This window comes from Cryptococcus neoformans, chromosome 8 (assembly GCF_000149245.1).
Source record: "Cryptococcus neoformans var. grubii H99 chromosome 8, complete sequence".
NCBI classification, from domain to species: Eukaryota; Fungi; Basidiomycota; class Tremellomycetes; order Tremellales; family Cryptococcaceae; genus Cryptococcus; species Cryptococcus neoformans.
In genome coordinates, this window is record NC_026752.1 from 171,531 (window position 1) to 183,672 (window position 12,142).

Consider the following 12,142-nt stretch of genomic DNA (forward strand, 5'->3'; position numbering starts at 1 on the left):
ATCTTTTGAGTTCGATTCATATGAGTCAGTTATTTATATGCATGTCTATTCCCAAATATAGCAAAAGAACAGCCAGACGTGTTAGACGTGTTAGACATATACCTAAACCCGAGCGATGCACTCAATTTCGATGGTCGAAGTCTCTCCGCCCGGAAGCTTCCCGGCTTGAATACATGTCCTCGCGGGTTTAGGGTTGGGAAGGAACTGTTTTGATCGAGAAGTCAGTTCCTTGCTGCGAGCGATATGATATAGAGAAGCGCAAACCTTGGAAAAGACCTCATTCATGGCTGCGAATATTCTCAATTCGTTAACAGATGCTCTTTAACTCCACTGAGCGCTAACTAAAAGGAGATGTGATGGAACGTACCATTGAACTGATTGATATCCTTCATGAAGACTATTATGCAATAGGAAGAGCTCAGTATCCGGCAAAAGCGGTCCAAAAGGGACATCTCACTGTTTATCTTAACAATCTGCTCTAAGGAAGACCCGCCAAGCTCGAGGAGGGCCTTTAATTTTGTCAGCGACTCAAGCTAAACCATCGTCTACACGTTAGCTCCGATATCTGATCGATACACCTTTTCCAAGTCGCAGGACATGGCAAGACTTACTGTCGCAGCTTCGATCTCGCCGTTACCAATTTGCCCACTGCAGAAGATGAGACCAGGGACTTTGGCAGCAGGAGCTACATGACAGTAACGCAAACATTAACCAGTTATCCATATCGAACGAAACTGGCAAGTAAGAGTTTTAGCATCAATGAACGCGCTTACAGTTGTGCGGCTTGAGAGGGAAGACTTCAGAGCTGACGATTTCAGGACCGGACATTGTTCTTCGCTTACTTCTGTTGCGTTTTATACTTCTGACGGCTCTGGGGAGAAACTAACGGAGACACTATCCTATGTATATATACCTTCCATACATGCAGTTTAGACGATTCAACTTAGAAATAACCAATGAGGTTAAGATTTTGGAGGCATGTCGGGTTCTCGGGAGTGTGATAAGAGGAAATGGCTTTCGGCTTTGTCCTACGGAACATACTGGAAAGCCAGACAATCAGCCGCCGATGAGTGATGCTGATAAGATATGTTCTCAGGAATGACTTCCCAGACCGAGGTCCGTTCTTCCAGCGCTCTAAAGGCCATATAGAAGATTAAAAAGCCATCCTTTGTAAACGGGAACCGTGAACCGGATCCTTTGGCTTATTCGATGCCAGTGGAAGGGACCATAGCCATTTGGCTACCGCTCAACAGGTGCAATCTCTTAGCAAGGGCGCTCCTATTAGCTGTCATCCCGAATAACCGGTGCTCTCTGGATAATGATGAAGCTGAAAAATTCAACATAACAAATAATGTAAGATAAATGGATACTGATCCTATGCAGATTGTGTGATAATATACTTGTCGAATTCTATGCTACATATCCATCCAATACCGAATCTAAGGATGCTTCGGCTTATGAGCTTCCTTGCTCTGCTGCTTAGCCTGCTGCTTCTTCCTCAACTCCTCTTCATCATCCTCGACAAGTTCTTCATCCTTCTGGGCCCCTCGGCTTGGCTCGTTACCGTGAGCCTCGGCGACAGCGGTAGGCTTCTTGAGTGCTCGCTCATGCTCAGCCTCTGCGTGCTTTTCGAGCTTCTCAACTCGCTTGGCATCGGCAAGAGCATCACCGTGGTTTCGCTCGTCTTTTCGGTCCAATCGGGAGTGGGCGCCTTGGGGAGCATACTCAAAGGCCTCGCCAGTTTGGGGGTTGGCGCCTAAAAAGGGATGAGACATTAACGGAAGACTAAAATTATGGAGCAGAATATAAGACTTACCAGCATGGCCTTGACCAAGGTTGGGGTGTTTAGCACCAGCGGAGTCGTGCTTGGGGTCGTAACCGGGGTTCTGCTTAAGCTGAGTCTCGGGGTCCATCTATAGTTAAAGAACACGCGGAGGTTAGCGCCCGCCGACAAGGTATCTTGTGATCTGTATGTGTTCGAGTTGACTCACGATGAAAGTGCGTTGAAGTGATGTGTTGTATACGAAAAGTGAAGTCGATGATTTTTGCTCGAAAGCTTGTCTATGCAAGTGCGTGAAAGTCGTGAGATTTACTGGAAAAAGACCTGAAAACGACTGAGGTTGCAGCCTTTTACATGGTCCAGGAAGTCAAGTTGAGAATTGACGTCATATAGTCCACATATCTTTATCATTTTCTGTCGTCGGTGACGATTTCTTTCGCTCCTCGGTAAATGAGACGTGACGTTGTTTGAGGCACCTCGCATCGCCGTCAATCGTCACCACCCGCCCACTCCCGCACACGCCAAATTCCAACTGCCACAATCACATCCTCAGAACTGAGAACGCGTCATAATTTAACGTCGTCGAGGTTGATTTGCCATTTTTGTTGCTAATTACCGGACTAGCCGGGCGAGATCCCAAGTTCCAGCGCAGCAACACAAGCAGCAAACTCCCTCTTCTCCTTGTAACGTCAGAGTCCAAACGTTCCTTGATCTTCGCATATTCTGTTGCTGGTTCTTGCCGCGGTTCGGGATCATCGTGCGGGCCCCAAGCGGTGCGATGAGGTGACAGCTACTTTTGAAAGTACGTCATGAATGCAAAGCCGAGTATTGTTCTACCGTCACCTGGCTAGTGGTCAAGGTGGTCAGAAAGGTATATAAGAAGCACTATCGTCGTATATTCCTTTCTCTCCTTCATCAACAAGCTACTTCGCAACAACTCTTTAACTACCACTACTACCACACCCAACCGCAAGACAAACACTTTATTACAATGTCCGACGCTGGCAGGCAATCTTTCACCGACAGTAACTCTTTCGATCAACTTCCTTTGTGAACAGCTTGCTAACTCTTAGTTGCAGAGGCTGGTGCTGCTATGAAGCCCGACTCTGAGAAGTCTTACCTCGAACAGGCTAAGGACACCATTGGCGGCAAGGCCGACGTAAGTCGACCTGTTCTCTCACCCACTTCTCGATTTCATCGCTGACTTCCATCCTCGTACTTTAGTCCGCTGCTTCTACTGGCCAGCCCCAATCCCAGAAGTCTTACACCCAGGAGATCGGTGACGCGTTCTCTGGTAACAAGAACGACAACCAGGAGTCTCTTACTGATAAGGCCAAGAACGCCTTTGGGGCCAACCAGTGATTGGTAAATGGAAGAAGTAAATAAACAAATGGTGTAGAAACACATGTATATGTGTAGCAGTTATTATCAATCATTGACTTCGAACAAACCCTCCAATCCTAAACTATTGACAATCGTCGGCATCTTCATGATCACACGTTCCGGGAGGAGACTTTTCAGATAGCTAGGCAATGGTCCCCTTATTATTGATAGCCGTTACTTTACTGATTGCCATCGGGTGTAACGAAGGATTCGTTGGTCACCTGTTTGACCCTGACGCTGTTTATGCTGCGCTCATTTTGAGATAAACAAGCGCTACGAATCTTCAGGTCATTGTTTAAGGGCAAAGGCGGATGAAGTTCCCGAAAGTGGCTGATTGTGTGCGGAACAACAACGCTTACTCAATGTACTGGTCATCACCTTGTTTGATATCATTATACATGGATTGATCCCCTCAATAACGAACCCCTGTACGTGATTAGTCGCTGATTTACCAGTAGAATCTATGAGTAGGACACTCGTATCCTCCAGGGTTGTTATCCACTATAAAATTGATGCATCAGTTAGTTGACTCATGATCGAAAAGCATATATTTCAACACACAGTAGTTTTGGTGGTAATCCTCCGCCTGGTAGAAAGTACCAGCCTTGGCAATTTGAGTAACAATGGGCCTTCCCTTAAGACTAGATAGGAGCCGTCAGCGATCACCAATCAGCAGCCAGGCCGACAAAATGAGCACTTACTACTTTTCTTGAACCTCCGCAGTCACCTTCTTAGCAGTCTCCTCTTGCTCCGGTGTTGTGTAAAAGATAGCGCTTCGATACTCTGCAGATAATGTCAGCACAGAGCACATACAAATAACGATCGTACGTACGAGTACCGGTGTCGGGACCTTGCCTGTCAACGGTGGTAGGGTCGTGCGTTCGGTAGAAGAATTCCACGAGCTCAGCATAGGCAACAGATCCGGCTTGGTAAGTCACTTTGACAGCTTCGGCATGACCGGTAGCTCCTGTACATACTTGTCTGTATGCTATAACATCGTCAGTTGCCAAACGCAGGCACGGACGCAGGAAAGGCATGCACTTACAGGGGCTTTCGGCGTGACCACCAATGTAACCTGAAATAGCAGAGAATTGGGGAAGGTTCCCATAGTGCTTGGTGAAGAGGTGTTCAGTACCCCACTGAATTCGCCATGGCCTTATTAGTTTTTCTCCCAAAGCGTCCTCTGACAAGCGGGGCTTACGAAGCATCCAGAGGCGAAGATAGCATGTTCGACTGCGAGGCATTCGTTGGTTCTTATACTTGGCGCAACGCTATAATACACTCACCGCCTTCACCAGACTTGAGACCTTCCTTCGCCTTGATAGCAGTCGGCACAGTGGGGGCAGGAGGGGTTTTGAAATTGACCATGTTGGAGTTGTTGAGCGTTCGCGGAGCAGTCGAGAAAGAGGCCAAAAAGTTCCGGAACGGAAGCATGTACTGTGGGAGCACAAGTGATATAATGAGAATAAAGACAGCGAAAGAGATGACCTTTGGGCGTGAAATGATGACGAGACGTAGAGATACAAATGCAGCAAAAATAGATAGCACTTCGGCGGCAACGAGTGGATTTAACGTCTCACCAAATTGCGATATTTTGTGTGGCCATCACCCGTCGTCGCAGAAGGCCGATGGTGCTGGCATGCATACATCCACGTACTGCTTACTTCTCTTTCGACTTTTTATTTTCCTGTCCCATTGTGACATCTGATAGCACCAGCTACAGCAATCCTCCAAAGCTACCCTACTCGGTGTCCGATTCGTAATTCGGGTAAATAGGTCTAGAAGGCTGCCTTTCCAAAATTGATGCTGAGCCCCTCCTCCTCCTTTCCTTTTGTCGCGCGTTCCACCCACCCTCTACCACTGACTTATGGATGTCATCTTCTGTCTTTATGGATGGCGCGACGGTGATCCTAGTGTACTCCACGTACCCATCGTATCGCTGTATTGGATGTTACCACGCATTAGCGACTTTTTAAGACACTCAAGCTTTAAATCACCCGAAAAGGAAGAGGCACTCACGGTGGACTTGACGGTCTCGTGATCGATTATCTCATGACTTATCCAGTGGGGTTGTATGTAAACGTTATTCGACCTAAAGTAAGGAGTATCGGAGAAGAATGACGCCCCACCTGAATGGATTTTGTTGTCGATCACAGCTTGGGCTGCCCCCGCCTGGTTGTCACTGATGGGAGTGGTGCTATCGCTCCTCAAATACTCCCCAATATCTGAAACAAGAGGAATTCCGTCCAACGTCCTAACTTGGGGAACGTCGGCGGTGGTAACAAGTGGTATAGCACTAATAGCAGATCCATCAATGGCGGGTGTGGCGATGGTAGAATTGTATCCGTCGTCGTCGGCGATGATTGTGCTATTTGTAGTGCGAGGGATGGGAAGCTCTATGGCAGAAGGATGGACAGGGGATTGCTCTTCTTGGTCCGCCATGGCGTGGTAGAGAGGCTCTAGTGTCAATGTACAGCCAATCATGTCATCTAAAATAGACTGAGAAAGTATTGATTCAGGACTGCTGCTTCTAGTGCTCGGCCTTGACGAAACGGAACTGTCCAGTATGGGTTTGGCAGCAGAGCTTGAATGGCCTTGCATGGGCATTGAAGACATACCTGCTGCAGTATCTGACTTAAACGCCAATTTGTCCATCTTCAGCCTTTTTTGATTGCTTGCGGGGATTTTATCTTTAACAACAGCCATCTCTCCAGCTATGCTGCTGCTATTTCGCATAAACTGGGAGACTGGTACGACATAGTTTACCATTTGTTCCTCTTCTACGGTAAAGTCAGAATGATCCGCAATATCTTGCGTCTTTTCCTTTTCCTCTTCTCTTTGTCTTAACAACTTCATCAAAGAGCCGGCGGAATTTGGTACGGGGAGTGTAAATCCGTTGTCTGTGAAGAGATCATTCAAGCTCCTTCTAGACTGTCGTAAATTTTTCATTCTGGATTTATAGGTACTTTGAATTAGTTTTTGCTCCTCTCTCAACGTATCTTGCAACTCTTCGCTAGGAGCTGTCATTGTCAAAGTGTAAAGGATAATGTCGCGCCCCTCATTCAGTTCCATCTCACTGACAGCTTGAGCAGTTTCGATCCATCTTTCAGCTGTCTGCTGCGAGGTCAACCCGAGGTCGCGAAGCTGACCCCTGATATATTCAACCTGTTCTTTCTGAACGGACCTTACTTCTGCATCATGCTTATCCCAAATATCAGTCACAACGTGGTCGAAATATTCCTCCGCCTGCCCCAAAAGCCATTCTTGATTCTCGAGCCGTATGATTTTGTTGATTCTGTCAACATCGACTTTGCCTTCCATTCCCAAAGAAAAAATGGAGGATTCGAATTTTTGGCTGGCATCTCTCATGGCTTCGTTCCATTGTTTTCCCATTGCGTTGAGCTCAGCTGCAAGGTTTCGACTGAGATGGCTTATAGGACCTGTATTGATGTGAAGAGCACCTGTGTGGATACTACATCCATCATATGGTCTCCAATCGCCTTCAGGCATGGGCGCATTGAGCCACGGTATAGATTCGAATGTGGGCCAATCGGGAACTGTGAACGAATCAGAGTACATTGAGAGTCGGGCTTGTGGCTGAATTTTCAGGTCTGCATCTTCACTGATAGAAGTCAAGATGCCAAGACTCCAAACTGAACATTTTCCTTTAGGCATACCGGTAGTTCCATCAATACTTTCAGGAAGGGGTTCACTGATTGTCCCATACGTCACCCGATCAATCTGATCGAGCTTCCCTAACTCCTTCACCTTGCTCCATGGGGTGCGCGGATCCATGCTTGAAGCTCCTGAACGTAGCGCATCCACGACCATAGAGCTGCATCTGAGGAAGGTCTCTCTTTGAATATGGGCATTGCGCCAGGCACTAAGCATCCGTTGGTTGAAACTGTCGTGGTTATCGGATGGTTCTCTGACTTTTGAAGCAAGGGCATCGTAAAAGTCATTGACGGAGCTTTGCAAGACCAGTGACGCGTTGACACTGTTGAGCCAATTCTTCTCTACAGGATCTGACAATGTTTCCATAAGGGGTTTGGCGCTTCGAAGTGAATTGTGGATGGCGTTCTGAACTTGATCATAAACCTGGTCAGACATCTTGTTAAGTGGATCCAGGGCTGTCTGAGTGTTTTGGAAGTCTATAAATGCTTTACGGTAAGGTTCAAAGTGAGATAGCTTGCTGAGCGAGTCAGGAAGGTTCGAGTCCTTTTGCAGTTCTAAGGCCTCTTGACGCAGCTTGGTCTCATACTCATACATCTTGGCACTGCAATGTTCCATCTTCCTTCGGGCCTTGCGCCCGGTCTCTATGATGGTCTTCCAATGAATAGCAGGCTGAAATAAACTGTCAATGTCATCATCATTCCACGATGGCTCGAACTGTGATGTGTCAATTTTGCGCGCGGCCTTAGTTTGAGATGCATTCGTCGACTCGATGCTCTTGGCCTCTTCTTGAGTTTTTTGAATAAGCGAGTCCACCTTTTGTAGGACGCTTCTCTTTGATGAGCGGGCCATGTTGTGGCGCGGTGCCACCAGCCGTCTCCCTCCTACGCGTTGTGAGGGTAGCGCACTCATGACTGAGTGATGTAACGATAATAACGAGTGGTAATTTATTGTACTCTCCGAGGCTTGTGAAGACGAGGGGAAATATTGTTGGTCGGTGGCGCGGGACTTTTGACTTACAAGTATAAAAAGACGATGAAAAACTTTCTGTTGCTGCGAGGATCTTCCCAGAATAGGCGCGATGAACAGGATGCAACAACAGGGTCCTTTCTTCACGACGGTGTTTTGAGCTCTGTTGTTCACTAAATCATGAGGATGTTGTGAAACATGTTTTCGTACCGCTCTTTTCTTCTTTTCTACGTACCTTCCGCAAATATACTTAAATAGTTTTTATCCCGACACCCATAAAGGAGGGAGGAAAGTGTTTACTGCTGTGATCCTTCAGTGGTTTAGAGGTCGTCCACTTCTTGTCGGTTGACAATCGGTGTGCGCTACGTACCCTGGAACGGAATCAGAAGCCGTAAACATGAGATGAAAAAACTTGCGATCATGGATGTCATGATGTCAGCGGCCGATGCTTGATGCAGGCACGCCGGAATGGGTGTCCCTGATTGACCTTCAAGAATCAGTTCCTGGCACTTGCGGTGATAACGGCAGTCAATTGGCTTGTCATTGGCCCAAGCCGAGACCATCATCATGCTATGCTGTTTCTGTCATCGTTCCTTGTCCGTTTTTAACTGCCTTTTCGTTCTACGCTCCCCGACACGTGCATCCCTGGGCAAGATTGAAATTCCTCTTCTTCTCTTTCACCAATTCCTCCTCTTTCGAATCCAACTAGGCCGACACACATCCCTAGAGTTAATCAAGATGGCTCACCACGCGAACGAAGATCACCATGGCAAGCCTGGTATGTCCCCTTTTGATGAGTATTTTCCTTCATAATAAAATCAGCTAACTTCTACTAGGAAACTTTACAATGATGCAGTACTTCGAATGGCACGCTGAGGGTGGTGGTGTACACTGGAAAAAGTATGAAAGCGAATCCGAAAGACTGGCCAACATGGGCATCACTGCCTGTTGGATTCCTCGTGAGGCTTTCTATTGAAACATAACAAAGCCTGGGAAATGTGCTAAATAAGGCAAACTGGCAGCTCCTACTAAAGGCTCTAGCCCTGAAGGTACAGGATATGATATGTGAGTAGGTTTCACCCTTTCTGTGCACTTTTCCCGATTGACGTGATGGCCCCTCAGCTATGATATCTGGGACTTGGGAGAGTTCGACCAGAAGGGATCTGTCGGTACCAAATGGGGTACTAAAGAAGATCTTTTGAAAGCAATTAAGGCTGCTTCTGAGAAAGGCATTATCACTTACATTGATGCTGTCTTGAATCACAAGTAAGTCAGCGCTGGGCATCTTTGTCAGTAATGGTTAGGTTGATAAGACATTTCTCAGGGCAGGTGCCGATGATAAAGAAGAATTTATGGCCACCATGGTGGACGAGAATAACCGTAACAAGGAAGTAGGAGAAATGCACAACATTGAGGGCTGGACCAAGTGAGTCAGCCGCTGAACAGGTCACGTCGACACCACTAATGTCATATGGATTTGTCAAGGTTCACTTTCCCCGGCAGAGGCGACAAATACTCCGACATGAAATGGAATTTTAACCATTTCACAGGGGTAGACTATGACGCAAAGACTGAGACGACCGCTATCTTCAAGGCGAGTCCCGTTTCCGACGGGATATCCAGTCTAATTATCATATACGGAGGAGCTGATGATAGATTTTTCAGATTCAAGGAGACGGAAAGCATTGGGCCACCGACGTTGATAAAGAGAACGGATCTTTCGATTATCTCATGTTTGTAAGTTCTCTTCGCATTAAGGGTAAGATGTGAGGAGGGCTAACGAGGACTAGGCCGATAGTAAGCGTTGCTGCATGCATCGAAAGGTTACGATGTTGAACTGATATTGAATCGCAGTCGACCATTCTCACCCTGAAGTTGAGGCCGAACTCAAGTGAGTCATGATATGACAGCATCTCCCCAATTTGGCTGCTGATGATTGGTTCTAGCAAATGGGGTAAATGGGTCCTCCGAGAGACAGGTGCCTACGGTTTCCGGTTCGACGCCGTCAAACACATCTCTGTGCGTAATTTCATCCTGTTGTATTATTATCTGTACCATGCGCTAATATTCGTTGCCTGATTCATAGCAATCGTTCATTGCCCAGTTTGTCAAGCAAGTTAGAGAAGGCGAGAACTCAAAGGCAAAGGCTTTCTGCGTCGGAGAGTTCTGGCATGGTGCGTAACGTCATTCTCCCTCGGATAGGATTAAGAAAAAATATTGATCAACCTTGCAGACTCGGTCGAAGCTCTTGAAGCGTATCTTGATGGACTTGGGACCCAGTTTTCTTGCTTTGACTCATGTTTGCAAGGTGTGTTCAGCATTGCTTTTCCACCATATTCGAGCAAAGAGCGACAGCTGATATCTTCCATCAAAGACAATTTCCATGTATGATATCTAGTCCAGTTGGGCATTATGATAGGGCTTGCTGACTTCCTTTTAGCAAGCTGGAGAGGCGAGGGAGAATTACGACCTGCGAAAGATTTTTGACGATTCTCTGGTTCAACGTCGACCCCTCGATGCCGTGTAAGTGATTCCATTACTGCCTGTGTAACGAAAGAACTTATGCGATCATTAGGACTCTCGTTGACAACGTATGATCTGTTCTGCTTTAGGACTTCACGTTCACTAAGCTAATCGATAAACGATAGCACGACACTCAGATCGGTCAGTCTCTTGAGAGATGGGTATCCTCAGCCTTCAAGCCTTTGGCCTACGCTTTAATCCTTCTACGTGTTGACGGTTACCCGTGAGTTTACTTCCACTTTATCTTCACTTATTCAAACAGAAATACGATGATACTGACTTTGTGCCATCGTTTGCTATCTTAAAGGTGTGTGTTCTACGGTGATCTTTACGGATGTGGCGGTGAGAACCCCCAGGAGCCCATGAACCAGCTGGAAGACATCGTTCGTTGCCGAAAGCATTTCGCTTACGGCGAGCTTCGCGATTATTGGGACCATCGTAAGTTTCATTACCAATCTACATCTTTCTCATTACCGATGCCAGTTCTCTTGAATGACAAGCTAACACACTTGACTTAGCCAACTGTCTCGCTTGGGTCCGTGTTGGTGACGAAGAGCATGACGGTTGTGTTGTCGTGATTTGCAACGGGAAAGAGGACGGTTCGAAGCGATGCGAAGTCGGTGTTGAGCACAAAGGAGAGAAATGGACTGATGCACTCGGCTGGCATCAGGGAGAAGTTACCATTGGAGACGGTGGGTTTCAGAATATTCCCAGCGATCGTTGAACAGAGGAACATGCTGGCTGACATGGGTTTCAACAGATGGCTGGGCCGAGTTTTACTCTCCTCCCGAGAGTATTGCCATCTGGACCAAGGTGGATGCCCGTGGAAGGGATGAGTTCCAGAAGTGAAGTGGAAATGATAGCAATAGAACGTAGAACCAGAATCCTTGTGTGATCAGCTTGTGCCAAGCACATGAAGGTTGATGGACTGGTAGATATGAGCAATGCATCAATACCGAAAGTATTATACGAATCCTGCCTTTCTTTCTTGGGCACCTAGAAGTCGCCTAGTCCATGCCCACATTTCTCGCCCGCATCCAAAGTAGACAAAACCGAAGAGCGCTCCGGACAAGTGGGCCACATGGTCAAAGAGTCTATCGGATATCGAAGTCAGTATTGGCCAAACAATCTATAAGGAATTATCTCACCTCCATCCCCGGATAAGACCAAGAAGATCCATCGCTACCATTCCTCCAACACCCCAGCCAATTGGGATTGAGATGAAAGGGATGAAAATGATGCCCACGCTTGAATCAGGGAACGAGCATGCGGTTAATGTCAGTGCAGCGTAGATGGCACCACTAGCCCCCAGGCTGGGAAGAATCGCGGCCTGCCTAACCAAAGCCTGAGGCGTCGATATTCTGGCGGGATGGGTGATGGCTTTGATAAGCCGTGGAAGGCGAAAGATGTTGGTCCAGAGATGAGATGAAAGGGAAGAGAAAAGACCAGCCGTAAGTAGGAAAGCGAAAAAGTGGGGAGCGTGAGTAGCAGTAGGGAGTGAGGGAATAGAAGGTGGAGAAGAAAGGAAAGTCAAAGCCGCAGCACCGAATGAGAAAAGAGCGAAAGAGTTGAAACCAAAGTGCGCAAATGATTGATGAGAGACCTGAATGGGGCAAAGATAAGTACCTTGAATCTTATAATACTAATACTAATCGTGACCCACGGTGCTAGTGAACAAGGTGACACAGTTGGCCCATTCACGCTTCGCAGAGGCGGTAAAGATCACCGGTCGATGCAAGAACCACTTTCGCATGAAGGGCTCGATTCTCCTAATTTTCCAAGCCACAAAGATACCACCCATCATCCCAATCAGCC

General features: G+C 47.1%; 7 protein-coding genes and 1 non-coding gene; 3 read left to right on the forward strand and 5 right to left on the reverse strand.

Moving 5' to 3' along the window:
• Window positions 1–21: 21 nt before the first annotated feature.
• Window positions 22–911, reverse strand: CNAG_03141. Of its 2 annotated transcripts, XM_012195459.1 has the most exons (6): window positions 774–911; window positions 612–685; window positions 458–533; window positions 368–397; window positions 265–287; window positions 22–204 (listed from the first exon to the last, which is right to left on the reverse strand). In XM_012195459.1, the coding sequence occupies exons 1-6, from the start codon at window positions 826–828 to the stop codon at window positions 103–105; spliced, it is 360 nt and encodes a 119-aa protein (XP_012050849.1). In that variant the 5' UTR covers window positions 829–911; the 3' UTR covers window positions 22–102. The 2 variants fall into 2 exon arrangements, with proteins under 2 accessions (XP_012050849.1, XP_012051049.1); XM_012195659.1 differs by having other exon boundaries at window positions 22–319.
• Window positions 429–973, forward strand: CNAG_12723. The gene is made up of 2 exons (XR_001046006.1): window positions 429–737; window positions 819–973. It is a non-coding gene; the product is annotated as a hypothetical RNA (non-coding RNA).
• Window positions 974–1,271: 298 nt separating this feature from the next.
• Window positions 1,272–2,237, reverse strand: CNAG_03142 (hypothetical protein). XM_012195660.1 has 3 exons: window positions 1,992–2,237; window positions 1,817–1,913; window positions 1,272–1,756 (listed from the first exon to the last, which is right to left on the reverse strand). The coding sequence occupies exons 2-3, from the start codon at window positions 1,911–1,913 to the stop codon at window positions 1,440–1,442; spliced, it is 414 nt and encodes a 137-aa protein (XP_012051050.1). The 5' UTR covers window positions 1,992–2,237; the 3' UTR covers window positions 1,272–1,439.
• A 4-nt stretch (window positions 2,238–2,241) lies between these two features.
• CNAG_03143 (hypothetical protein) lies at window positions 2,242–3,658 on the forward strand. XM_012195661.1 has 3 exons: window positions 2,242–2,805; window positions 2,860–2,939; window positions 3,005–3,658. Exons 1-3 carry the CDS (start codon window positions 2,772–2,774, stop codon window positions 3,140–3,142), a joined length of 252 nt encoding a protein of 83 aa, XP_012051051.1. The 5' UTR covers window positions 2,242–2,771; the 3' UTR covers window positions 3,143–3,658.
• CNAG_03144 (peptide-methionine (S)-S-oxide reductase) lies at window positions 3,162–4,770 on the reverse strand. XM_012195460.1 has 7 exons: window positions 4,450–4,770; window positions 4,365–4,396; window positions 4,209–4,302; window positions 3,996–4,151; window positions 3,865–3,946; window positions 3,725–3,804; window positions 3,162–3,664 (listed from the first exon to the last, which is right to left on the reverse strand). The coding sequence occupies exons 1-7, from the start codon at window positions 4,595–4,597 to the stop codon at window positions 3,612–3,614; spliced, it is 645 nt and encodes a 214-aa protein (XP_012050850.1). The 5' UTR covers window positions 4,598–4,770; the 3' UTR covers window positions 3,162–3,611.
• A 26-nt stretch (window positions 4,771–4,796) lies between these two features.
• On the reverse strand, window positions 4,797–8,136 carry CNAG_03145 (hypothetical protein). The gene is made up of 4 exons (XM_012195461.1): window positions 8,040–8,136; window positions 7,856–7,977; window positions 5,183–7,507; window positions 4,797–5,102 (listed from the first exon to the last, which is right to left on the reverse strand). The coding sequence occupies exons 3-4, from the start codon at window positions 7,451–7,453 to the stop codon at window positions 4,905–4,907; spliced, it is 2,469 nt and encodes an 822-aa protein (XP_012050851.1). The 5' UTR covers window positions 7,454–7,507; window positions 7,856–7,977; window positions 8,040–8,136; the 3' UTR covers window positions 4,797–4,904.
• A 148-nt stretch (window positions 8,137–8,284) lies between these two features.
• Window positions 8,285–11,310, forward strand: CNAG_03146 (alpha-amylase). XM_012195462.1 has 19 exons: window positions 8,285–8,582; window positions 8,641–8,763; window positions 8,827–8,869; window positions 8,927–9,070; window positions 9,129–9,230; window positions 9,290–9,398; window positions 9,470–9,541; window positions 9,595–9,601; window positions 9,659–9,695; window positions 9,751–9,823; window positions 9,891–9,978; window positions 10,038–10,112; window positions 10,179–10,189; window positions 10,245–10,327; window positions 10,380–10,395; window positions 10,453–10,550; window positions 10,635–10,765; window positions 10,846–11,019; window positions 11,088–11,310. Exons 1-19 carry the CDS (start codon window positions 8,372–8,374, stop codon window positions 11,174–11,176), a joined length of 1,686 nt encoding a protein of 561 aa, XP_012050852.1. The 5' UTR covers window positions 8,285–8,371; the 3' UTR covers window positions 11,177–11,310.
• The window catches only part of CNAG_03147 (rhomboid-like protein), a 1,799-nt gene continuing 796 nt past the window's right edge, over window positions 11,140–12,142 (reverse strand). The window contains exons 3-5 of the mRNA XM_012195662.1: window positions 11,991–12,142; window positions 11,476–11,930; window positions 11,140–11,421 (exon numbers count right to left, since the gene is read on the reverse strand). The exon at window positions 11,991–12,142 is cut by the window's right edge and continues 139 nt beyond it. Of these exons, the coding sequence (XP_012051052.1) occupies window positions 11,292–11,421; window positions 11,476–11,930; window positions 11,991–12,142 (737 nt within the window). The 3' untranslated portion in view covers window positions 11,140–11,291.

Excerpts from the sequence above, each read along its gene's own strand:
- CNAG_03141 (XM_012195459.1), bottom strand. The coding sequence starts at position 828 with ATGTCCGGTCCTGAAATCGTCAGCTCTGAAGTCTTCCCTCTCAAGCCG. Across the intron at positions 534-611 it reads GCGAGATCGAAGCTGCGACA|CTTGAGTCGCTGACAAAATT; the intron begins GTAAGTCTTGCC and ends ACGATGGTTTAG. Across the intron at positions 205-264 it reads TGAATGAGGTCTTTTCCAAG|TTCCTTCCCAACCCTAAACC; the intron begins GTTTGCGCTTCT and ends CGATCAAAACAG.
- CNAG_03142 (XM_012195660.1), bottom strand. The coding sequence starts at position 1,913 with ATGGACCCCGAGACTCAGCTTAAGCAGAACCCCGGTTACGACCCCAAG. Across the intron at positions 1,757-1,816 it reads CCTTGGTCAAGGCCATGCTG|GCGCCAACCCCCAAACTGGC; the intron begins GTAAGTCTTATA and ends ATCCCTTTTTAG.
- CNAG_03143 (XM_012195661.1), top strand. The coding sequence starts at position 2,772 with ATGTCCGACGCTGGCAGGCAATCTTTCACCGACA. Across the intron at positions 2,806-2,859 it reads CAGGCAATCTTTCACCGACA|AGGCTGGTGCTGCTATGAAG; the intron begins GTAACTCTTTCG and ends TCTTAGTTGCAG. Across the intron at positions 2,940-3,004 it reads CCATTGGCGGCAAGGCCGAC|TCCGCTGCTTCTACTGGCCA; the intron begins GTAAGTCGACCT and ends CTCGTACTTTAG.
- CNAG_03144 (XM_012195460.1), bottom strand. The coding sequence starts at position 4,597 with ATGCTTCCGTTCCGGAACTTTTTGGCCTCTTTCTCGACTGCTCCGCGA. Across the intron at positions 4,152-4,208 it reads TGGTCACGCCGAAAGCCCCT|CATACAGACAAGTATGTACA; the intron begins GTAAGTGCATGC and ends ACGATGTTATAG. Across the intron at positions 3,665-3,724 it reads GGATTACCACCAAAACTACT|TGGATAACAACCCTGGAGGA; the intron begins GTGTGTTGAAAT and ends TCAATTTTATAG.
- CNAG_03145 (XM_012195461.1), bottom strand. The coding sequence starts at position 7,453 with ATGGAACATTGCAGTGCCAAGATGTATGAGTATGAGACCAAGCTGCGT. Across the intron at positions 5,103-5,182 it reads ACGAGACCGTCAAGTCCACC|CGATACGATGGGTACGTGGA; the intron begins GTGAGTGCCTCT and ends CATCCAATACAG.
- CNAG_03146 (XM_012195462.1), top strand. The coding sequence starts at position 8,372 with ATGCTATGCTGTTTCTGTCATCGTTCCTTGTCCGTTTTTAACTGCCTT. Across the intron at positions 9,071-9,128 it reads GATGCTGTCTTGAATCACAA|GGCAGGTGCCGATGATAAAG; the intron begins GTAAGTCAGCGC and ends GACATTTCTCAG. Across the intron at positions 9,399-9,469 it reads AGACGACCGCTATCTTCAAG|ATTCAAGGAGACGGAAAGCA; the intron begins GCGAGTCCCGTT and ends TAGATTTTTCAG.